Genomic DNA, 25,141 nt, shown 5'->3' on the forward strand with positions numbered 1-25,141 from the left:
TGTGCTAAACTTGATAAGCTTGCTTATGGGAACTTGGGGTTCAGAAGCCTATGAGCACGGACTCCCCCGGCCCCCACGTTCTTTCTCTCTGACTTTTCTCATTTCTTCCACTCTGGTATGCCATTGTGCTGTCCCAGGTTGCAGGTAGCAACATACCCTTGCACATACTAATAAGCCATGGCAGCAGTAGGGAAATCCTTCTCTTGGAGGTGCAGTCTTATGAGAACCAAAAAGCTCCCTCTTCACCAATGGCTACATCCCCCTAGGGGAGAGAGGGGCCCACAGAATAGCGTGGGAAGGCAAATGGCTCACGCCTGTCATCCCAGCTACTCAAGAGACTGGGATCTGAGGATCCCGGTTCAAAGCCACCCCATGTAAGAAAGTCCATGAGACTCTTATCTCCAATTAACAAGCAGAAAGCCACAGTGGAGGTGTGGCTTAAGTGGTAGAGCGCCAGACTTGAGCTAAAAAGCTGAGGCACAGCGTCCAAGCTGAGTTTGAGCTCCAGGACCGGCACCCCCCTCCCCCACAAAAAATCATGAAAACTGCTTCCAAATGTGTGTGCTCTGTGTGTGTGTGTGTGTGTGTGTGTGTGTGTGTGTGTAGTATGTGTGTGTGTGCACAAAGAGAGTTCAGCCAGAGTTTCTCTGGTTTAAAATTCTACACATTAGGAGGCCAGGAAATATTCTTCCTTAGGGAACACTTGCTCCCTAAAGGAGCTGGGTGTCTGCCCAGCCTGGATGGAATTTTCTTTAAAAAAATAAATAAAATAAAAATAAAAGGCTTTGTCAGCAGGATTTTGAATTACAGAGGTATTTGTAGCCAGATTTTCCCAGCTGCCTTTTCTCCAAATACCTACTCTACAGACCCAGAAACAACAAGAAAAGTTTGTTTTTCATGGTTTCCCTTCAAGAGCCACCTCAAATCCAGATGCCGGTGGCTTGCTCCTGTAATCCTAGCTACTCGGGAGGCTGAGATCTGAGGATTGTGGTTCAAAGCCAGCTCAAGCAGAAAAGTCTGTGAGACCCTTATCTCCAATTAACCACCAAAAGGCAGAGTGGAGCTGTGGCTCAGCCCTAGAGCACTGGCCTTGAGTGAAAAAGCTAAGCAAGAGTGCAAAGCCCTGAGTGCAAGCCCAGTACCAGCACACATGCGCACACTCACATACACACACACATGCACAGGCACAAAGAAGATACTAAAATTTCAGAAAGGCCTGGAAATAGGGACCAGCAGAGACTGAGCATCTACACCAGCACAAGAACCTTAGGAAGGATTCTTGTAGCCAGCTTGAGGGGTAGGAGAGGATTTGGGGTACATCTTGAAGAGTAGAAGAGAAGGATTTGGGGAGCATCTTCAAAAGTAGAAGAGGATTGGGGGCTCACCTTGAGGGGGAGAAGAGGAGGAGTTGGGCATATCGTGCAGGGCTTGGTGTGTGTGTGTGTGTGTGTGTGTGTGTGTGCACGTGTGCATGCTCATGCTGATACTGGGGCTTGAACTCACACTAGGCACACTTCCTTAGTTTCTTCACCCACATCTGGTGCTCTACCACTTCCAGCTTTTTGGTGGTTAATTGGAGTCTTAGCGGCCTTGTGTGGGGAGGGCCCTTTGACTCTCCAGGTTCTCCCCTTCCCTCCTCCCTACAGGACAGAGGCCACTGCACAGAATGAAGGCAATTAGTGGACAGAGGCCTGGGGACATAAAAGCAGATGAGGAGTGAGGAAAAGGCTAGGTCAAAAGGATTCCCTGGGGAAGTATCCTAGATTTCTAGGGTGGTTAGAAGGCACATAGTAGGGCTCATGAGGTTTGAGCCCCCCGCATCAGACTGGCACCCAGTCACCTGGGCAAGCTGTGTGACTTCTATCAGCTCAGTTAGGTCAAGGTTGACCAGATCACCTCTGAGGCCTGTTCAGGCCTTGACTTCCCCAAGGTCTCTGAGAACATGGCGCCAGATCACCACACAAGAGTGCGAGAACACGGAGCCAGATCACCACACAAGTGCATGAGAACACAGAGCCAGATCACCTCAAAAATGTGTGAGAACATGGAGCCAGATTGCGTGAGAACACAGAGCCAGATCACTGCACAAGAGGGTGAGAACGTGGAGCCAGATCACTGCACAAGCACATGAGAACCCAGCCCACACCCCAGAAATGACCCAACACTTCCAAGTTGGTGGCTACTTCTGGCCATGCCCACCCCTAGCCCTTGTCTTTGCTCTAAAGAGTCCAATGCAGTCCCTTTCCCCTCCCTCCCTCCCCCCCAATGACATCCAGGACAGTGACTCCGGCGATGTCTGGCTGCTGCCTCTGGGAGGCACTGTCACTGTTTGCAGGTGATGGTGCTGTGGGATGAGGATAGGCACAGATCTCAAGGCTGGAGGAAGGAAGAGTTCTTCCATGATGTCTGGCTAGCTGTCTAATACTTTCCCACTCACTCTCAGGATATTTGTCCCACCGAGAGGCACAGAATACTAACCAGGATCCCAGAGCTCCAGGCTAGGCCTGGGTGGGCTTGCCCAGCCTGTTCTGTGTGGTAACCAGCTGGGGCCTGTGGTATGCTTGCCCTGGGGGAGTTGGACTGCGACAGGGCACCAGGAACCAGGGCTGTCTGGATGCTAGGGCGGCCTCCTGTGCTCTGCGGTGCACAGTGCTCTTGGGCAGTGGAAAGGTAGCTTCCCCTGACACTGCAGGGAAGGCCCATTGTAAAAGGCCAGGGTCAGAAAGGACTCAACAAGAACACACCCAGCCAGGACAGCATTATGAGCAGCTCTGTTTAAGGCCAGGTCGGGACCCTGTCTGCACCAATTAGCTTTGTTTCAGTTGCTCTAACTCCTGGGGCTCTGCAACAGTGGCTGATGCCCCAGTTGCCCTACGGAGGTATGGACCAGGGCATCAAGTTACCTGTGCAGAGGGGGACATGGAGTCTCAGCTCCTCCGGGAGCAGGGGGAAGCCCCTCCTGGGCCCACCTTTTGGGTGGAGGTAAAGGCCTTACACCCCTTCTTCTTCCTAGTCCTTGGTGGGTTTTAGTCCCAGAAAAGCCAGGGCTCTACTGGCTTTGACCTGGGGAGGCCAGACACACACAGGGCACTCCATTTCCAGACCTAGGTTTTGTGCTTTGGGGGGTGTGGGAAGATGGGGAAGCAGGGAAGAGGGTGCGGGGAGAGCAGAGCAATCTGGAGAATAATGAAGATAATGAGGCCAGGCCCGAGGGAGTGGGGGGTAAATGAGCAGCCAGCAGTGGCAATCAGGCAGCAATGGTTCCTGCCGAGATACAAGAACACAAGGGACCCTTACTGCCCACTGGTAACCCTGTGGCTTCTGACTTAGGTGGGTTGGGTAAGGCTGCAGCCAGGGCTTGCTGGGGCTTCATGAGCAGGATGTGGCTGGCCAGCTTTGTATGTTATTTGGGTGTTCTAGGCACAGGGCGGACTGGGCTGCACTAGGGCGATGCGTTCACTGTGCCCCCCGGGGCATCTACATCACTGACTTGCTTTGGGGTTCTGGAAAGCTCCCTCTTGGCCTCTGTCCTGGCTCCATCTTGCATGCAGGCATCCAGACTCTTGAGGATGGGAGGCAGAGTTTTGGGAGGTCACAGGCTTGTTGGGTCCTGATGGAGTGGACTGGGCTGGCCTGGGTGCCCAAATGTGCTGGGATCTCTCACTCTAGTCACCCTGTCTCTGCTTTCCCCTGGCTCTGGCCCTGTTCCCAATGTGTCCTCAAGTATGGCCCATGTGTGCAACCGCCCTACTGGCCTGGGCGCAACCAGCCTTGCTTGGCTTACTTCTCACTCCTCTCCAGAAAGTGTTCCCCAAAACCACAGCCCTGCCCTGGGCACCACAACTCCCCCTGCCCCACACAGGCTCTAGCTAGGCCTCCCAGGGCCCTCTCCCAGCTGGGCACAGGGTCTGTCCATGGCAAGTACAACCCCCCACTTCCCTATGGCCCCTGTCCTCCTCTGGCCCGCCTCTTGTCTCACTGGCTCCTTCGCTGTCTTTCCATGGGCCCATGTCCCCACAGAAACCACCCTCCAATGGGATCCCAAGTGACCGGCCTGAAACCACAAAGTCTACTTAGGATTCACATGCACTGCTCACCCTCTAATAGTCAGCACACTCTCCCTTCAAAATCAGCCATGTCCTCTATGTGCCCCCATCCTGTTCAAGCTCCAGTTCCCTTTTACCACATCACTGGAAATGGTGGTATCTTCCAGTTCTGTTTGGACCATGGAAGCCCACGGGCTTTCTTGCTCCCTTTCTATCTCACTTCTTTTTATTTAATCTATTTTATTTTATTTTTTCCTAGCCTGGCGCTTGACCTCAAGCCCTTGTATTTTTACTTGGCTTTTTTCTTGCTTGTATCTCTCTTTCCTTTTCCCATTTACACAATAGTGTTCCTTTGAGTACATTTTTCACTTGCTTGAAACTTCTGGTCAAGTGCTCATCCACAGAGTGCTTGTTCTTCCCCACCACGTGTTCCTGGACCTGGGTCTGTCCCTTGGGGCTCATGGAAGACATGGACATGGGCTCCTGATGGACGCTTCCCTCCTGCCCCTCGAGGCCAGGGCAGACCTGGGAGCCTGGGGCCCCATGCAAACCTTTCAAAGGTGGCCAGTGCCCCTCTGGGAGCTTTGCAGGGTGACCACCAGCCAATTCTCAGGCATGCCTTTAGTTCCAGGTAACCTGGGCACATGGATATGGGGGTGGGGGTTCTGCCATCTTTCCTGTGGCCCAGCACAAGGCTCCATATCCAACATGAGCTCAGTGAGGCCACCGCCCAGTCCACAGCTGCACTCAATGAAGGTTAAACAAGAGAATAATGAGCAGGAAAGCCCATGTTTACAGGAAGACACTGGAGATAGTTAAAGTTATCCATGTGCCAGCTCAAAAGTGGCCCCTATCTCCCCTAAAAATAAACAAAACAAAACACAAGAAACATATTTTCAGCTAACCACAAAGACAGATCCAGCGGCCAGAACAACATCAGTGTCTAGCTCCTGGCCTGAAGAGTAACCCAGCCACGCTGCCCTCCTCTAGCTGTATGAGGGTCCCAGCCAGGGTGCCACTGAAGGCTTGCTTTCAAATCCAAAAACCCCAATTTCTTTGTGGCTGACCCTACTAAGTCATCCAGTGCTGTGCCTTTATTTCTGAGCTTACTTGAGGACAACCACAAAGGCTATGGTTCCTTCCTTCTTTCTCTCTCCCTTCTGTGTTCCCCTCCCTCCCTCTCCCCTTCCTTCCCACCTTCCTTCCTTTCTTCCTTCTTTCCTTCCCTTCCTTCTTCCTCCCTCCCTCTCTTTTGTGTGCTAATACTGGGGCTTAAACTCAGGGTCTTGCACTCACATGTGGCTCTTGTGCTCAAGACTGGTGCTCTACTACTTGAGCCAGAAGCCTTTTGCTGGTTAATTGGAGATAAGAGTCTCATGACCTTTTCCTGCCTGGGCTGGTTTTGAACCACATTCCTCAGATCTCAGCCTCCTGTGCAGTCAGGGTTACCGGAGTGGCCAGTACCTGGCTCACACGCGCACACTTGACCAGGGTGGGCACCCATGCAGACAGGAAGATGGCCAAGCCCATTAGCAACAGGTGGCACAGGGTGTTTTTATGGCTCCTGTCCAGGCTTCATCTCCGACCACTGCAATGAAAGAGTGGGGCAGGCACAGGAATGACCGTGAGCGCTAGGGCCCAAGGCCTCTGTGGTCATCACTGCAAGATTACAAAGATACCAGCGAAGGTATTGGCAGCGCCTCCATTATAATGACATATCCATAGCTTGATATAGAAATAACATTTCTTTTTTTTTTTTTTTTTTTGCCAGTCCTGGGCCTTGGACTCAGGGCCTGAGCACTGTCCCTGGCTTCTGTTTTGCTCAAGGCTAGCACTCTGCCACTTGAGCCACAGAGCCACTTCTGGCCGTTTTCTGTATATGTGGTGCTGGGGAATTGAACCCAGGGCCTCATGTATACGAGGCAAGCACTCTTGCCACTAGGCCATATCTCCAGCCCTAGAAATAACATTTCTGAGGGGGAGGGAAGACTCCAAGCCCAGCCGAGACTTAGTGGTACCTGGCAGGGAGGCCAAGCAGCCTCAGGGTGGCCTTGCCCAGGGCTGAAATGGATGCCATGAACTCCCTCCTTTTCCTTCCCACGGCAGGTTTCTGGACTGAACTTGAGGGCTCCAAGTGCCCCGCAGACCCTGCCTGCCTGCGTTTGCCCTTGGCATTGGATGCTGTGGATTCACAGAGACAGGGAGACCGGGGCTTCTTGTGGGTTTCATTTGCAATTAATGAAGAGCTGGACTACCAAAGCGCACTTTCCAGCCCTGGTGTCAAGTTCTGTGCTTGGGGGCTGGGAGAAAGCCACACACACTCAGCCTTTGCTTCTTCTAACCAGCTCAGGCGCTGAGGGGGGCCTGCCCAGTTCCACTGGCCAGGCCCACCGCCAAACCACCCCACCCAAGCTCAAGAAGCCGCCAGGCCAGGCATGGGGAGGGGGCTCAGGCCTGGAATCCCAGCTACTCAGGAGGCTGAGGTCTGAGGATCCCAGTTCAGAGTCAGCCCAGGCAGAGAAGTCCATGCAATTCTTCTCTACAATGAACCAGCAAAACCTAGAAGTGGAACTGTGGCTCAAGTAGTAGCATCAGCCTTGAGCGAAAACGCTCAGTAAGAACATAAGGGCCTGAGTTCAAGTCCCAGGACCAGCACAAATACAAGTAAGTTGGAGCTATGGTGCCTGAACTTTAGCTCTGCTGGAGCTCCTTGGCATCTGCTCCATCTAGGCTTCTAAAGCAATCAGTCTGGCTGGCAAGTTTCTGCCACCCCAAAATAATCCAAGTGCTTGAATCATGTCAAATATACAGGCTGGGTCTCTGTCCCCCAAGTCCAAAGACTTCTTGGAGCCTCTCCTCCAGGAAATCTTCCCAGGTGAACCCCACCCAACTCCTGTCCTTGCATAGCTGTATGACTTTAATGGCATTAAATGAGCTGCCAGTCATTCAGTAACACACTGGATGCTTGGCTCAGCCTGGTGGGGACACAGCCATGCCTGAGTCTTCCCAGATTGAGGCTCAGAGGCGAGGTGGCTGGGAGGCTGGGGATGCTGCATGGAGGAGGCCTTCCGTAGGCTGTGAGAGTGGAGTGGTTGTGCTGGGCACAGAGGTCAGGACTAGAAGAGGCCATGAACAATTGGGAGGCCGGGAGGGCAGCTGCGTTGTGGGACCGGTCTGGCTGAGGCAGATGAGCCGCTATGCTGAGCTCGGCAGGAGAACTGCAGCTCTGAGGACTAAATCAGGCCTCTGGGAAGAGATAGAGCTGCTGTGGCTGCTCTCCTCTGTTCCCACCATGCTGGCTGCTCATTTTTTATTGTTCCCGGTGACAGTGACTGGGGGCTCTCTGGTCCCCAAATAATTAAATTTTCACCACTAGCACTATGAGCCAGATACATGGCCTGCTCACTTTCCCGCTCCCACCTGGGCCAGAGGGCCTGCATCTGCACTTGTTCCTGCTCACCTGAGACAGACTTCAAGCAGGACCAGTTTGCAAGCATAGGCCCTGGCTCAAGGTCCTCAGTGGCTTCCCTCTGCTTCTGGTTGGATCACGTCTGTTCTTCCCCAGAGGGTCTTCTCTGACTGCCCTTGTTGCCTGGGCTATGCCAGCTTGTGCTGCCAGCCTCTGTGACTACATGACCAGCCCTGAGGGTCAGAGGCCCCTGAGTCCCCGTATTCTTAGGAGGAGACAAAAGACGGCCACCAACAGCAGAAGGTCTGCCCATGGGGGGTGGAGAAGCCCCAGGATGAGGGGGGTCACATCAGGGCTCGGGGGGGGGGGGGGCTCAGGTGCAGACCACGTACTCAGGGATAAGGGTACAGGACAGGACCAAGGTGGCTAAGCAGAGCCTGGACTCTGCCCTCCCTGGCCCCATTGCAGGGGAGCTGGCTAGCTCCTGACTCCTGACTCCTCCGTGGGGGCCATGATGTGAACTTCAGGTGATGCGGGCTTCTGGGCGCTGGCTGGCACACAGCTGCTCAACCCTGTCTGCCTGTCCTGCTGGACCTGCCACCGGCTGCTCCTGCTGCCCTAGGTCATGTAATTTCAGGAGAACAAAGGTAAGGACATGGGATGGGAGGCAGCTGTCACAAGAGCCCCTCCCCCCCAGCCAGCCGTGCCCCTGGAGCTCACCCAACCTTCTCTCTTTGAACAAATCAAGTTTTCTATCTTTGCCAGTCAGAAGATTCCCTAGCCTCTTTCCTTACAAATGCAAGACAGAAACTATGAGAATGGACTATCCAAAGGCAGGGTCTGCAGACAGAATGGCCCACCCCTCAGGGTCAAGCATTATTATCCAGGAGACACTTGGCCAGTTAGCACTGAAGATCACTGGAAACCACCAACATGAGGCCTCCGCAAGGCCCTCAGCGGCCCAAGGGGCTGGGCCAGCCCGCAGCCCAGGGCAACAGATCAGACTTGCACACCAGCCTTGGTTCTGGGGGTGGCCTCGCTAGGTCTCTGTGCCAAACCTGTCCTCCCTTCTCTTGTAAGCCAACTTGAGATGGGCCCTCACAGCTCACACCTGTAAGTAATCCTAGCTACTCGGGAGGCTGCAATCTAAGAATCATAGCGCCAAGCCAGCCTGGCAGAGGAATTTTTTATTAAGAAATCTGAGCAAGAGGGGCTGGGAATATGGTCTAGTGGCAAGAGTGCTTGCCTCATACACATGAAGCTCTCCGTTCGATTCCCCAGCACCACATATATGGAAAACGGCCAGAAGGGGCGCTGTGGCTCAGGTGGCAGAGTGCTAGCCTTGAGCGGGAAGAAGCCAGGGATGGTGCTCAGGCCCTGAGTCCAAGGCCCAGGACTGGACAAAAAAAAAAAAAAAAAAAGAAAGAAATCTGAGCAAGAGCACAAGGCTCTGAGTTCAAAGCTCCAACACTGGCACATGTACATGCGTGCGCACACACACACACACATGCACACACACACTCATGCACAAACAAAGCCAACTTGAACTTCAGGGACTTTCCTGGCTAGTTCTGTCCATGAACAGTCCAGGGCATGTGCCCCTCTCCAATATCCTTTAAGTCAACCTCCTCCATCTCCCAGAATGCAATGCTAGGACAATACCCAAAATAAGGTAAGTTTGTGTAGTCACTACTGCTGTGTGCTAAGTAGTTGGCAGTCATTGTTGGCATAGCTTCCTCTTGCCTCCTCAGTATAAAGAGCTACCCTGGTTTTTGGGTGATGAAGTGTGAATGAAGGTGAGTGTGTCACTTCTCCATGGGATTTCCATGTCCTCTTCCTGATGTTTAGCTGTTGGAGCACATGTGCCCAGGACCCACTGTGGGTCCAGCTCAGACCCCAGCCAAGCTGCAAAGCACATGCAAACATGAACGAGAAACATGCCTTAGCTGAGCTGTCCCAGATCAGGTTCCTGGGCCTGTGTTGTTACAGCAGAACCTGGTTCACACTGACCGATCTCGCCTGCCTTGCTTATTAGTCACACTTCGAATACACAACAATGCCCACTGGGTCCTGCTTTTGTCTATGGATCTGGCCTAGTCCTTACCCTTGATGAAAAGGTCACATCCCATAACTTCACAAGTGGTGAACCTGAGGCCTGGCAGGTAGAGAAAACCATCCCAGAACATGTGATTCCAACAAACGACAGAATCTCCCTCTCCTTCCCTGGCACTCTTCCCACCCCAGCCATCAGAGCAGGATACAGGGTTCCCCAGTGTGAACTGGGCCAGGATGCAGTGTCCCCAGTGTGAACTGGGCCAGGACACCAGGGTTCCCCATTGTGAACTGAGCCAAGGTACAGAGGTCCTCAGTGTGAACTGGGCCAGGATGCAGAATCCCCAGTGTGAACTGGACCATGGACTGTGTCCAGGGCCTCTGTTCAACACAAGAGGCCCACACATCCCTGGGGCCCAGGATGTTGGGGACAGTCCCCTGACCCCGGTGTGTGCACAGTGGTCTGGGCACGGCGCTGTACTCACGCTGGTGGCGTACTGTATGTCCTTCCAGATGGCGGTCTCCCGGGACAGGTCCGAAGCCTCAAAGAGGTTGTCCAGGATGACTTCCCCGATCATGTCATGGCGGGAGAAGCGGTCAAAGTCAAAGACACTGAGGTGCAGCTTGCGCTCTGCCAGCTCCTCGTGGGGTACCGGGAAGTGGAAGTTCTCATCAAAGGTGGGGTTCAGGGTTTTGCGGTGCACCCGCGTCTGCAGCTTGCACTTGCGGTCGGGCAGGAGGTAGATCTTCACGTAGGGGTCAGAGCTCCCGCAAAAGTCCTTGGCCGGAAGGTCGAAGGCCTTCAGGATGCGCACGATCAAGGTCTGGCTTTCATAGTCATAGCGGAGGCTGAAGTTGATCTTCCCACAGCTCCTGGCAGGCCCAGGCTGGGCGTCGTCCCCATCCACCGACTTCTGCTTGTAGAGCTCTGGCTTGATGCGGCCAATGCTGGTGGGCTGCTCGGCTGCCGGCGGCAGCTCAGTGCCGTAGTCCACGCTGGAGACATGCATCTGCCTGGGCAGGTGGCGCTTGAAGGATGTGTGCCTGCAGGGCAGGCATGGGAGGGTCAAGGCAGGGGAGGGTCAGGCAAGAGGAGGGTTGGGGCCCTGAAGAAGTGGGTGGGAGACCCAGCCAGGGCCATCCCATTCCTTCCTTCCCCTGGCGTCCCCAACTCCCTGCACTGTGGCTGCGAGTGCTGCGTGCACCTCCCATGCATATGGACAGGCCTGCTGAGGGGCAAACTTAGTGGAGGTGGCACCTGCCTTCTGCCATCTGCTTTCTGGGCTCCTTCCCAGTGTGCATGACTCCAATTCCACCAGTAAAGCCGGTGTCCCCAGAGCAGAAGAACCATTCTTTCTCCCTCTCCATCACCACCTTCACTACCACCACCACCACCACCATCATCATCACCACCCCCACCACCACCATTGCCACCGCCACCTCTACCACTACCAGCATCACCACCACCACTGTTACCATTACCACCACCATCACTACCACCACCATCACCACCACCATCACCACCACCATCACTACCGCCAGCACCACCACCAGCACCACCACCACCACCATCATCAACACTACCACCACTACCACCACCACAACCACCACCACTTCCACCATCATTACCACCACCACTACCACCACTTCCACCATCACTACCACCACCACCACCACCATCACCACTACCATCAGCACCACCGTTATCATGATCACCATCATCATCACTACCACCATCTTCACCACCACCCTTTATAGAGTATCTATCATACAGCAGGCAATGGAGTGGTCAAAAGCATAGGCTTAGGGGCTGGGGATATGGCCTAGTGGCAAGAGTGCTTGCCTTGTATACATGAGGCCCTAGGTTCGATTCCCCAGCACCACATATACAGAAAACGGCCAGAAGTGCGCTGTGGCTCAAGTGGCAGAGTGCTAGCCTTGAGCAAGAAGAAGCCAGGGACAGTGCTCAGGCCCTGAGCCCAAGGCCCAGGACTGGCAAAAAAAAAAAAGCATAGGCTTAGGCAAGTGTAATATCTCATACTTATAATCCCAGCTACTCAGGAGAGTGACTGAATGGGTTAATTTTGGCCTTGCCACTTTGGGCAATAAAAAATACAGATAAAGTTGTAATTGCATAGAATTGTAAGGGTAAAATAAATTCCCTCTTACAAATGCTTAGGACAGAGGCAGCTGTATCATAAGCATTAATCACTGTGTGTGTTAGTTTTCATTTTCCTGTGGGTTCTTTCATGGTTCCCTGTAATGAGCAAACAGGAGCCATTCTCCCCATTTCACAGTTGGGAAAGTGAGGCGCAGGCAGGTGAGCAGCCAGCCTGAGGCCACATGGCAAATTCTGTCAGTGTGAGCCAGCACTTTCATCCCTGGCTTGCAGTATGAGGTGCAGGCTCCCTGCCCCAAGTGTGGTGGGGCCGGGCAGGGGGTCAGGGTGGGGAGGGTGCCACAGTCCCCAGCAACTTGCATGCCTGGGCCCTGCACCTTCTAAAAGCATTTCTGAATCCAAGGATTTTGTCATTATGTATTGTGGTTATTGTTTCAAGAAAGGGGAGCAAAAAGCTTCTCCACCCCTATCAGGACACTGGTGGCTCATGCCTGTAATCCTAGCTACTCAGGAGGCTGAGATCTAAGGATCGCAGTTCAAAGCCAGCCCGGGAAGGAAAGTCTGTGAGACTCTTATCTCCAATGAACCACCAGAAAACTAGAAATAGAGCTGTGGTTCAAGTGGTAGAGCATCAGCCTTGGTTGAAAAAACTCAGGGGCAGCACCCAGGCCCTTAGCTCAGGCCTTAGCACTGGCACACACACGTGCGCGCGCACACACATACACTCATTTGGAACGTGGCAGGACAGACGTGTGTGCCTTCTGTCATCTCCCGTGGCCCACCTGTCTGATCCAATCATTTTCCGTGATCCTCAGATGATGTTATAAATATTTAAGTGGCCCTGGAGAGGGGCCCGGCAGGTAGGGGTGCCCCTTGGGGCTCCTAGGGGCTGTGCCCGTGGTTCCCGGGCCCTGGCCCTGAGGACGGGCATGGCATGAGTAAGATGGAGGCCCTCACCTGGTGGAGGACGCGGGCTCTGTGGTCTGCCGCTGCAGCCGCGCATGCCGCATGGCGCGCTCCTTGACAGACTTCTGCACCTCGGCGGGGATGTCTGGGGACGTGTGGCTGATCTTCACAGCCGACTCCAGGAAGCCCAGGGCGCCGGGCTCCTTCAGCTTGTCCGCCATGCTGCCTCTGGAGCAGGGGCTCTGGGGGACTTCTGAGGGGGCACTAGCCAGAGGGGGGCCAGAGGCTTCCTTGGTTCTCCAGGGCGTCCAGCACAACTTCCAAAAGAGAAAGAGAGAAACTGCCACCAGGGCCACGCCACACACGATGACCACCACGATGAGGGGACTGGCAGAGGCACCTGCCCCCGGAGCCGGGCAGGGGCAGAGCCAGCGGGGACACAGGACACACCGTGGAGGGAGATGCAGGGGGTGTTGGAAGAGGGCCACATGGAAGCGACAGAGACAGAAGAAAAGAGAATGGTCAGGAGCCAGTGGGCAGGGAGAGAGGCTGATGGGGACAGGAGCTGCCGGCGCTGTGCTTGCCTGGGCCTGCTTCCCCTACCCCAGCACCACCTGCCCCTGGCCCCTCCTGCTTGGGAACACCTGGACACCCCATGCCTACTGGCTTGGAGCAGGGGTGGGGGCAGGCCAGTGGCAATTGGAGCACATGTACAGATTGGGGAAGCATTTGTGTTGGGACATGGATTCCATTTTTAGGAGAGCTGATACTCTACCATGACAACGGTGGTTTCTGCATAGCATAGCACTCTCCCCTCCACAGGCCAGAGTCCTGCAGAGGGGGCACCCACCTCCCCACCATGCACACCCTTCCTCCTTCCCTCTCCTTCTTTGTGTTGGTACTAGAACTGGACACAGGACCAGGGCCATTGTCCTTTAGCTTTTTCCCTCAAGGCTGGATGGTGCTCTATCACTTGAGCCATAGCTCCACTTCCAGGTTTTGGATTTTGCTGTCCTGCTGGTTTTGAGCTGCAATCCTCCAATCTCAGCCTCCTGAGCAGCTAGGATGACAGCATGAATCCCTGGTGCCCCACAGAGGTTTGTCCTGAGGGCAGGTGTTGGCTTCCTAGTACTCTCTGAGTCTGTCCACTTGGAGTGAGCTCCACAACTCCTACGTCATCTGGCTCTTTCACACGGTGCATGCCACAGCTAAATACAAAATGTGCATGGCTCCCTGCTGTCTGTGTCTAGAGGATAGATGTGATGAAGGGAAGCCGCTACTTGGGAACATTGTGATCTGCTGCCTGGAGCCCAACCCCTGACACCTGGGGAGCCCACCCCCAGGGGACAGAGAGGGATGCCTCCCTTTGGGAGAGAGCCACTGTTGAGCAGATGCCTCAGCCGGAGTCTGAGGCTGGGCCAGCAGGGTTTGCAGGGGGGCCATTGTGGACAAGCCAGCAGAGAGTTTGTCAATGTCTGAGGAGCCGCAAAGTTCTTCAACTGAGTCTGAAACTTGTAGCTCATGCCTGTAATCCTAACTATTGCAGGAGGCTAGATCTGATGATCACGGTTCAAAGCCTGCCTGAGCAGGAAAGTCCATGAGATTCTTATCTCCAATGAACCACCAAAAAGCCAGAAGTGGAGCTGTGGCTCAAGGAGCAGAGCACCAGCCTTGAGTGAAAAATCTAAGGGACAGTGCCCAGGACCCGAGTTTAAGCCCCAAGACGGGACACACACACACACACACACACACACACACACACACACACACACGTACATGTACATGTACATGTGTGTATACATGCACACACAGAGTTCACAAACACCACCCCCAGCTTCCAGTCCCTCTGAAAGAGGCTGCTGGCACCCCTGGACCTGGGCCCCTGCCTGGTAGGAGCTGGATGTGTCCTCACCAGACCCTGTGTGCATGGCCTGGCCCTTCAGGCCTGTGAGCTTGTAGCCCTGCTTTAGCTACCTTAGGTACCTTGCAAACCTCGGGATGTCAGGTGAGAAGTGACCAAACAAGTCTAAGCCCCAGTGGTCCAGAGGAGGGATCTGCACAGGGCCGCAGCCACCCACACCCACTCCTGCCCCTCCTGCACACATGGGAATGTTCCCAGGAGCAGAGTGGGGCTAGTACTTCAGGACTTACACTCAGGGACCTGGGACCTGGGATAGGTCTAAGCCCATGTCCAAGCTGAAGTCTCCAGTGTGGCATGCATGTCCTCAAGGGCTCAAGAGAAAAAAACAAAATTACTTTCAGACTGATCATCTAAGAAATCAAAAATTTAAAACCAGGCACCCATGACTCATGCCTGTAATCCTAAGATACTCAGGAAGCTGAGATTTGAGGATCACAGTTCAAAGCTAGCCCTGGGCAGGAAAGCCTATGAGACTCTTATCTCCAATTAACCATCAGGAAACTGGAAGTGGTGCCCAGGCCCAGAGTGCAAGCCCCAGGACTGGCAAAAAATAAGTTAATAAGTGTGATATTGTTGGTAAAGATATTTTATTTTCAAGTTTAGTCAATTTTTTGCAGCATTAGTATGTCCAAGATTTAGAAGGCTTTTTGTGCCAGACTAGGGCTTGAACTCAGGGCCTCATACTCTCACTTAGTTTTTTCACTCAAGACCAGGGCTCTTCCATTTGAGCCACAGCTCTACTGGCTTTTTGCTGGTTCACTGGGGATAAGAGTTTCTCAGAAGTGTCTGCTCAGGCTGAATTCAAACCACAATCCTTAGATCTCAGCTCCTGAGTAGCCAGGATTACAGAGGTGAGCCACCAGCGCCCCAGCTTCAAAAGTACTTGTGATACAATCACTCCCTTAATTTCTTCCACACACAGGCAGCATTTGGGGACATGAAACACACAGGGGTTAGATTGCCCAGGTCACACATGAGTTGGGGCCAGAACCAGACTGAGCCCAGCCGTGTATCTGTGCCATCACCTCAGGAGAACAAGACTTGGGGACAAATAAGCAGAGATCAGAGGCAGCACCTCCTCTGTCATGACTCATGCCAGTGGCTAGGGGCCCTTGTCCTCCTGGGCGTCCAGGTCAGGGTCTTTGTCTCAGGCCCTTCCCATCTGTCCCTGGTTGCAGCTGTGCCTGGTGTACTCTCTGAGTCACCTTAAAACAAAAGGTATTTCTACTTGCTTTCCTTTGATCCTACATTTTACTTGCTCTGGTAATTAGAATTTTAATGAGAGAGGGGGGGGATGAGGAGGAATCGAAGAGAGCATAGAGTGCATTTAAATGTGCAGCCTGACTTAAAAAAAAAAGCCGAATTCATAAATGAAGTGGGGTGGGGGAGGGGCGGCCTATGCCGGCGTCTTTCTCAGCACGGTTGGCACAGTTGCCTTTGCCAGTGCCTCTCCACATGCCCAGCCGTGCTCCGTGGGAGCTGTGCTGGGGAAGGCAGAGGGGCAGGCATGTGGAATAGTAGGAAACAGCCACCAGCACAAACACTGCTTATGTAAGGCCGGGAGGCCCAGCCCAAGCCAGAGAATCTTCCTTGCCTGCCTTTAGCGTCTCCCAGGCAGGGAGATGGAGAAGTCAGGAGATTCAGTTGTGGACACTGAGAGGGTTCATCAACACAGGGCATGGGAGGAGAGACAGCCACAGCGGGTCAGGCCCAGGGAGAATGCGATTGTCAAGGACTTGGCTTCTTTAAAACCACTGTATGCATGGCCTTGAACTCAGCCAGCCATCATCCTCTGTGTGCAAGTCAGCCTTCCATCACTAGAACAAACACCTGTACCAATCAACTTACAAACAGAAAAGGTTTGTGTGGCCACAGCTTCAGAGATTTCAGTTAAAAGTGATGGGGCCATTGTTGGGGCTATGGTGGCCTAGCACTGTGGAGTGGAGAGAGTGGGAGGAGAGGTAGAAGAAAAGAAGACGAAGACACAGACAAAGAAGAGGAGGAGGAGGAGGAGGAAGAAGAAGAAGTTACTTCAATACTGGTCATGAGAGGTGCCCAGTGGCCTATGGGCACTGACTGGGCAGCCGCAGGTGCGGCTGCTCCCCCCCCCCCTCCCCGCAGCCTCCGGGAGAGAACAGAGCTGCAGACAGCAGTAACATGGTTTGGGGCCAGGTAGTTTTCTGTGGGGCATGGGGATACCAATGTAGAGAAACATGACAGGCATTGCAGATGTGCCACGCCAAGACCGTTCATGCTGGGTGACCTCCAGTAAGGTGCAGAGCTTGCCCCACACCTGGCTTCTCCTTTTGTTTGCTAGGGTTCTAATCCCCTCAACCTCGGGATTATTTTAAGTAGCAAACGAGCTGAGGCTCGGCACAGCCCCTGGGACACATGGCATGCTCCCAGAATGAAATCTGCTAGTATTCTTTGTTTTTCCTTTCTGGTAGAGGACAGTCATTTACCATGAGCAAAACAGACCCCAAACTCAGTCTCAGTGGCAAAGCCAGCCCACAAGGCAGAGCCTAAGTCACCTCGGCCTCCCTCCCCAGAGGACGTCTGTGAAGACCTGCTCAGCACCATAAATGAGACTATCTGGTGGGGTGATAGCCCATGACCCCTTCCTCTTCCAGAAAATGCTAGAGTATTCATGAGCAGCTCAGGTCTCAGCTCCAGACACAGGCCCCCTGGCCAGCCGGGATGTTGTGGTACATCACCAATAGCCATTGTTCCCAGTTTTCTAATGGACTCCCCAGATCAGGAACATCCATGTGCAACTGCAACAAACATACTTGATAACAGATTGTAACTGCAGAGAGAAACTAGCTGGGCCCTGGAGCTCACACCTGTCATCCTAGTGACTCAAGAAGCTGCGGTCTGAGGACCAATGTTCAAAAGCAGCACAGACAGGAAAGGCTGTGAGACTCTTATCTCCAATTAACCACCAAAAAACTGAAAGTGGAGCTGTGGCTGAAATGGCAGAGTACTGGCCTTGACTCCTAAAGCTAAGTATAAGGCCCTGAGTTCAAGTCTCAGGACCAACACACACAAACGCACACATGTGCACACACACACACACACACACACACAAATATGAACTGGGGATGGAATAAAACAGGAAGGACTGTTTTCCCCACCTACTCCAAGTCAGAGAAGCTGGTTGCAAGGCCTGGACTTGCTGATGGACTCTCAGATATTCAAGTGCTCAGTCTACAGGAGCAGGGGCTGCCTCAACTGAGTTCTTATCCAGACCCAGGCTGACACCTAGACAAAGCTCAGCCAGAGACCAGAAAGAACCCACAGCCAGGAAGAAGCAGCATTTTGTTTAGTACAAGGAGAGAGCCATCCTTGCGAATCCTAATGATATTATTTGCTGCCTCATTTCTATGCAGTAAGCATGGTGCTCTTTGTATTATCTTATTTAATCTTTACAGCCTCTGAAAGAAATTGGTCTTCACTCCTGAAAGGATAAACTAAGTGGAGAGATTTAACTAAGTAAATTGCTCAAGGGGACTGTACATGAAGCAGAAGAGCTGGGATTGGGATGTGGACTTCCTGGGGTGGCCCTGATCAAGACACATTGTACTCATAAGTTGATATGTTGAATTGAAACCCCTTTGTACAACTCTTAAAGATAATTTTTTAAGGACAGGGACTCAGGGACTTCCTGAGGCCAAAGTGCAGAGTCTAGAAGCAGGTATCTCAGGGAATTGAGAGTGGATTGGAGTTGTAGTGAAAGGCTGAGGGGGAAAAAATGGGGGGGGGGCATTTCTTAGAAGTAGAGACGAGAAGGTGCACGCTTCCTGTTCTTCAGCTGATTCCCTAACTCTGGGCCGAACCCTGCCGTGAGCATAACTAGCTTCCCAGCCATCATTCTGTTTCCTAAAAAAGTACACTCTCTGCAGGTCACCCAGGACCCTCCAAGAAATAACCAGTAGCCTCTGAAAAGCCTAGCAGAGATGCTAGGGATGCTAGGCTGAGGGATGTGTATATGCGTGTCTGTGAGTGTGTATGTCTGTCTGTGTATGTGTGTGTGTGTGTGTGTGTGTGTGTGTGTGTGTGTGTGTTGGGAGAACAAAACTATTCTGTTCTCATTTAGAGCTCACAGACATGGTCCATTAATAATAGGCTCTATCATGGCTTGTAAATTATTAGGAGAATGGGGTGTAATTAAAATTCAGGGCTGGGGCAGGGGGAGCAGAGGCCTTTGCTTCCTCTCCTGTAGAGATCCAGGCTGTGCCACCAATGGGAATAATTAGCAGAGTCCAAATAGAGCAGGAATTAATACTCCTGAAAGCCGTGATGAGCAGAGACAATGGCAGGCTCATTATGGCCGCACCAAGCTTTGTGACTGGGTGCCCACTTCGACCATCATTAGGGATTCAGAGATAAATCGAAGACGAACGTGGAGTATTATAACTAATGGAGCACTCGTGCTAATTTGGCAATAATTACTATCATGAATTTGGCAGATGGTAATTGCACCTTTCTGCTGGCCAGTCAGGGATCATGGGTCCCAGTGCATGGGGCCTAAGGCTGAGGGGTGGGAAGGAGGAGAGGGGCAGACAGACAGACAGACAGACAAATTCTATGTTCCTCTATGGTTTCCATCTGCATCAGTGAGAGCCCCTTTGGCAGGAAGAAAAGAATTCAGTGTCCACAACAGACAGAAGGGAGGCTGATGCTGCCCCCATGCCCTAGTGTCTACCTCAGCACCCCTGTGCTTGTTGGGGTGCAGCAAACAGCAGTTTCCGAGAACCATCGATCCTTAGAGGCTTCTTGTCCTGAGAGCGATGCAGGGGCCACCTATCTGGTCAGGACTCTTCCTACAACCCTACAGGAGAGGCATCAGGAGAACTGGCCTGATCCCAAGACCTCAGTGCCAGCCACACGTTCTAACCCCAATTCTGTGGCAGGGAAGGCAAGGCAGACCTAGAACAACTGGAAGAAAATGAATGTGTATTTGTACAGAGCCTGAAGAGAAGAAGCTGTTTCTGTTTGAAACTGAAAGTTACCGCAATGAAAGGGAGAAGAGAATTTCTGGAAACATATAGAATCTAAAGGTTCTACAATTCTTAGAGCCCAGAAGATTCCTAGATTTAACTCTCTCTCTCTCTGTCTCTCTCTCTCTCTCTCTCTCTCTCTCTCTCACACACACACACACACACACACACACACACACACACACACACACCTAGCTCATACCTATGATCCTAGCTACTCTGGAGGCTGAAATCTGAGGATCCCAGTTTGAAGCCACCAACCCTGTCAGGAAAGTCCATGAGACTCTTTAACCAACAAAAAAGCCAGAAGAGGAGGAGTGGACTCAGTGGCACCATCCTTGAGTGAAAATGCTAAAGGACAGCTCCCAGGCCCTGAGTTCAAGCCTCCAAACCTGAAAGAACCTTAAAGCACAGATGCAGTTGGAGCCCTTTCCCTCCCCTGGGCTCCTCACTCTCTTCCTCCAAGAAGGCAGAGTGTTCTGTTGGCTTCTCTCCTTCCAGCAAGGACAGCAGTGCTGCTATTCTGTTGTAGAAATGGGGGGGGGGGGGTGCATTGTGTCAAAAAAGGCCAACTTCAAAGGCAAGTGACTGAGCCCCAGAGCATCTTCAGAGTCATTAGCAGACCTAACAAACACCTCATGGCCCCAGGTAATGTGGGAATAGACCAGGAATGGACCCTTGGCTGCCAGCTGGACTGGGAACAGGTGGGGATGGGAGCAGGTGGGTACTAGAGCGGTTGGCACGGCAGCCAACCTGATCTCTGCTTAAACCCTATGCTGATCACTCTTACCACCCACAACTTCCCTTCACCCCGTGGCCTGCGGAGTAAGTTCAGTCACCTCCACATACGGGAAAGTGATGTGCCTGGGTGGGGGCCTATGCAGATCCTTCGCTTCTGGAGAGGTTAATGAACAGGAGGGTTTGCTTTCCGTCTGGCCACTTTGGGCACAGCTATTTCCACAGCAGGGCTGACTGAGATTTTCGGAGTAATTTTTGCATAGACTCTGCATCCCAAGAGGCTTGACAAAAGATAGCAAAGTCTGAATCTCCATTCTGTTCGGTGAGCTAGGCCCCGGTGGAGGAGTTCCAGGGAGGCTTAAGACCAGGAGGGAGAGCTTGCATTTTCCACAAAAGTGCAGGTGGGAAGACCCAGCTTCCTCTGGCTGGAGGCCCCAAACTCAGGCAGGGAGCTGCAGAGACCGAAGCCTGGGGCCCGGGTCCTGATCGCACCCCCATATGCCGTACATACGCCAGGCATCCCCAGCCCCGTGTCCCCAACCCCGCCTCCCCACCGGGCCCCTGGGCTTCGCGGGGCCGTGTGACTCAGCAGCCCAAAGTTCCCCAGGGTTGACAACTCAAACCCGCCGTGTGAATCAGCCTGCGGGCCGGGGCCTGATTCACCCCGTGCCCTCGGCTCCTCTCCCGTCCCGGCTCCCGGACCTGCCTCCCGCACTCAGGGCGTCTCTCAGGGTCGGCACCGGCACCTCGTGGGTGGGACCGGGACGCGGACTGCCAGCCCGGGGCGGCTCCGCCGGGACCCACAGGTGCGCTCGGCCCAGCCCGCTGGAGAAGGACCACCGGGAGAAAAGAGGGAGACGGGGATGGTGGGGAGGGGCCGGGACCCCCGAGCCCGAGGGTGCTCACGGCTCGGCTGACCGGAGTCGCGCCCGCCTGGTCTCCCCCGGGGTCGGGCCCGGGCCTCTCCGGCTGCGGGATCAGCCAGGGAGGAGTGGCGCCCCGAATCCCGCCAAGTCCCGGGCTCCGCTTGCTCCGACCCGAACTGACCCTTGACCTCCAGTGACCACAGGCGGCCCCCCACCCCTTCCAGAACCTCTGACCCCGACCCCCAGCTCCGGGACTCCAGCGGCCCCGGGTCCGGGAGGACTGGGAAGCACCCGCGGTGGGAAAGGCGCACCGGGCTCCGCGGCGGCGGGAACGGCGGAGACTCACGGCTCGGCCCGGCCCGCGGGGTGGGCGCACGGGGCGGCGAGGGCGGCGGGGACGGCGGGGACTCACGGCTCGGCCTGACCCGCGGGATGGGCGCACGGGGCGGCGGGGACGGCGTCCGGTGCGGCGGGGACCGCGCAGGACCCGCTTCGCGGCGAGCCGGGTCCGAGTGAGTCAGAGCCACCGGGGCGGCGAGTTATAGGGGAGTGGAGGGGGGCGGCGGGGGAGGAGGGGGCCTCGAGCCCTCCCCGCCCTCCCACCCCCTCCCCGCCCTCCCCACCGCCCTCCCACCCCTTCCCTGCCTCCGGAGCGCCGCCGGCGCCCCATTCCCTGCACAAAGAACCCAGCCAGCCGCAGACCCAAGTTTCGGCGCCCCCGGGCGGAGACCCCAGGGCCCTGATACCCGGGCCGGACGGCCGGGCGCCCCCTTCTCCGGCCAAGCGCCTCTGGGGAAACTGAGGACCGGGGGACGCAGCCCGGGCCCGCTCCCCGCCGAGTTCCCATCTCTGCTCGCCCCGGAGCCGCGGGGCCGCGGGGCCGCGAGTCCGAAACCCCTCGGTTTCTGGCGTTTGGGGAGGTGAGTCTCCGGGAAGACCCCAGGAGACCCCCGCGGCCCATCCCGTACCTGCGTCGGCCGCACTCGGCCGCCGCTCCGGGGCCCGCAGCTCGAGGCTCCTACAAGTCTCCACGTCCAGCCCGAGAGGGGGCGGCCGGGCCCGGCACAGCGAGGCCACGAGCGCGAGCGCCGCCCGGCACCGCGGCCCCGCGGCGCCCCACGCGCCCCCGCTCATGCCGGGGACCCAGCCGCCGGCGACCGCAGCGGCCCCCGGCGCGGGCTGCTTTTAATCCCCTCGCGGTCCCGCCCCTCACGTGGCCTCCCGCGACGAGGCCGAGTTCCGGGCCTCCGGGTCCTGGGGCCTCCCCACCTCGGGCCTCCGCGCTCCGGGCCGCCCCACCTCGGGCTGCCTAGGTCTGGAGCCTGTGGCCCCGCAGTCCCGAGCCCGGCCGGCTACAGAAAGACCCAGGCCCGGCTGACCTCTGGCCTCCAGTCTTAATTATAGGGTTTCAGGGAACCGGTAAAGGGAGGTCACATCCCGCGCTGCGGAAGCGCAGTGGCCGCCGCAGCCCAGGGCGCGGGTGGGGGCCGCGGGAGGACTCGGGCGCTTTGCCCGGGGTCCGCTGAGCCTCGCTGCGCTCGGGCCAGGCGGGCGAAGACCCCGGAGCTGCGGAGACTCCGGGGCGCATCCGCGTTGCCATGGCGACGGGAGCCGCGGCCCGCGGTCTCCATGACGACGGGGGGAACCTTTGTGGGAGTGGGCAGGGGGCGCGCACCCCCACCCCCGGGTCCCCGTCCCCGGGGCTGTGGGTGCAGCCAGGTCCTTCCTGGTCATGAGAGGTGGGGTGAGGGGAGCCGGACCGACCGGGTCTCCACTAGCAGGGACCGGCCACGGGTAGCCCAGCCCATGCCGGCTCGGCGCTGTCCAGGGTGCTGAAGGTTCGGTTGGTGTAAGCACCCGGTGGGCTCAGGTGGTGGTGAGCACCCGGTGCGCACCAGCAAGGGGAGGAAGATGGGTCCAGCTTATACCCCAGACCAGCCCCTGGGAGGCCTGGGAACGCAGAGTGAGGGGCTGCAGGTGTAAATGACCCAGGGACACCATGCAATCAACTTTCTGCAGGTGGTGCTGGATTTCTGTTCTAGGAACAGGTAAGGTCTGGGGTTACTTTCCTCTTGGGTCATTCTCAAGCCCACATGAGGAACCCAGAGAGGGGAGGGGGGTCCCTCAGTGCAGACCTCGGTGCGGAGGAACAGGAGCCTGGAGCCCCTGGCCACAGTCCATTAGCAGTTTCCAAAGTGGAGGTTTGTGTTTATGTAAAACACAGGGAAACAACTTCTCTCTGCCTGTGTTTACGGCAGCTCTGTCACTCCGCCTCTCCAGTTCCTGGGGAAATTCACATAACAAAGCGCCTGTTTTGCCTTTGCAGAGAATGAAAAAAACAACACAGGACTGTTCCCAGGGCCCAGGCCTGTGATGCAGGGGAATCAATATTTTGCTTGCATGGAGTGGGGGAATTTGCATGGACACCAAAGGCAAAGGGAGTCTGCTTGGTGCAGAGCAGGTGGCAGAAGACAAGGATGAACGGATCATTTCTCATTGTTCTGGAATCCGGCCTCCAAGGGCGGGTGGGCCGGCAGTTCCGCAGCGTTTCTAGCGCTCCGGCAGCAGCTCAGCATTTCTCAGCTGAACAGCAAAGGAGGCTGTGCCTGACCACACAGACCGGCTAGGGGTGAGCTGCTGGGCTCCTGGGGGCCAGGGCAGGTGGGAGTCAGAGACAGACAAACACAGACAGAGCCATGGACCACCAGGAAATAAGGGAGGTGAAGAGAGACAGAAACACAGGCATAGATAGATAGATGTATTCCAGAAGAAACGTGCAAGCATTTTGTCTTACGTCAGAGTACAGCTCTGCCCAGGTCCTCTTCACCCCCCATCTGTTGCTGACCATGGTGGTCACATGACCAGCAGCAATGTAGGAAAATAAATCCTGGAAAGCCAGGAACTTTGCCTCTCCAAAGTCCTTTCCCTATAAGCCAACCCCCAAAACACATCTATGCTTTTCCCCTATGAAAAGACCAGATCTGGAACCCAGACCTAGAGAAGGAAGAAGGTATGAAGAAACAAAATTGTCCCCCTTCGACTCTGTCTGAATTTGGGCTTGGGCAGGCTTCAGGGTGGGGGAGAGGAGGTAAAGAGGCAGTGCCAGGAGGCCTGGGCTCTGGGACCAGGCACCAGGAGGCGGATGCATCCACAGTCTGGGCCTCCGTCTGCTTGTCTGGGCTGAGGGCTCTCCACACACATTGCAGACACCATATTGAAGAAGGGGAGGGCAGTGGCTTCATAGATGTTCCATTCACCTTCGGTGGTGCCCACCCCACATCTCTCCTGCCGCTGGCAGGAGCACTAAGTTCAGAACACCCAGTCCAACTTCTCAGTGGTGGGGGGCTGAAAGCAGAAGTGAGAGTGCCCCTTCTTTTCTCTTCAGATAGCCCACCTGCTCACCCCATCCCCACTCTCAGTCTTTACCCTTGGCCTGAACCCACCCTACACTGGGCAGCAATGTCTTGTAGAGTTAGACTACAAGTAAATTAAGACCAAAAATAATTTATAAATTTTTTAACCTTGGTAGGAAATTGCTAATGCTGTAGGCAGGAAGAGCAAGCTCCTCTGACATGAGCTGATGTGTCATGTTGTCTTTCCATCTCAATGCAATTTCTAAATAAGGAGCCCTCTCCTCTCCCTCTCCTCTCCCTCTCCTCCCTCTCCTCCTTCCCCTGCCCTGCTGCCCCCCACCCCAAGATGTGCTGCCTGACCAGACTCAGTCTGACTCAGACTGCAGGTCATCTGACCTGCAGGAAGAGACTCCCAGCTAGACACCAAGGACCACCCCCCTCCATTCTGCCAAGCAGATCTGAGCCAGGGACTCTGACCCCACCTTGAGGGGCCCTGGCCTCTCTTTGTGCTCACCTGCTTCTGAGGCAGGGGGCACAGAAGACAGTGTCCAGAATTGACCTGCACTTGTCCCCAGCAAAGCCCCTAGGAAGGGACCTATCTCAGTTGAGGCTGCGCAGCAGAACTGGTAGGTGCTAATTATCCACCAGGAAGATGAGAAAATGAAGCCGGGAGGTGGCAGAGAACAGGATCTAGGCCTCTGACCATCTCTCAGTGCCTCTAACCATCTCTC

The 25,141-nt window shown here is 55.0% G+C and overlaps 1 protein-coding gene across 1 annotated transcript in view; it reads right to left on the reverse strand.

The window, feature by feature from the left end:
• Positions 1 to 22,191, reverse strand: part of Syt6 (synaptotagmin 6) — a 39,045-nt gene extending 16,854 nt beyond the window's left edge. The window contains exons 1-3 of the mRNA XM_048349969.1: positions 22,026 to 22,191; positions 12,584 to 12,932; positions 9,993 to 10,551 (exon numbers count right to left, since the gene is read on the reverse strand). Of these exons, the coding sequence (XP_048205926.1) occupies positions 9,993 to 10,551; positions 12,584 to 12,932; positions 22,026 to 22,191 (1,074 nt within the window). The remainder of the gene's footprint in view (positions 1 to 9,992; positions 10,552 to 12,583; positions 12,933 to 22,025) is intronic.
• Between the last annotated feature and the right edge of the window lie 2,950 nt (positions 22,192 to 25,141).

The sequence above is a fragment of the Perognathus longimembris genome, chromosome 7, assembly GCF_023159225.1.
Source record: "Perognathus longimembris pacificus isolate PPM17 chromosome 7, ASM2315922v1, whole genome shotgun sequence".
Lineage (NCBI taxonomy): Eukaryota > Metazoa > Chordata > Mammalia > Rodentia > Heteromyidae > Perognathus > Perognathus longimembris.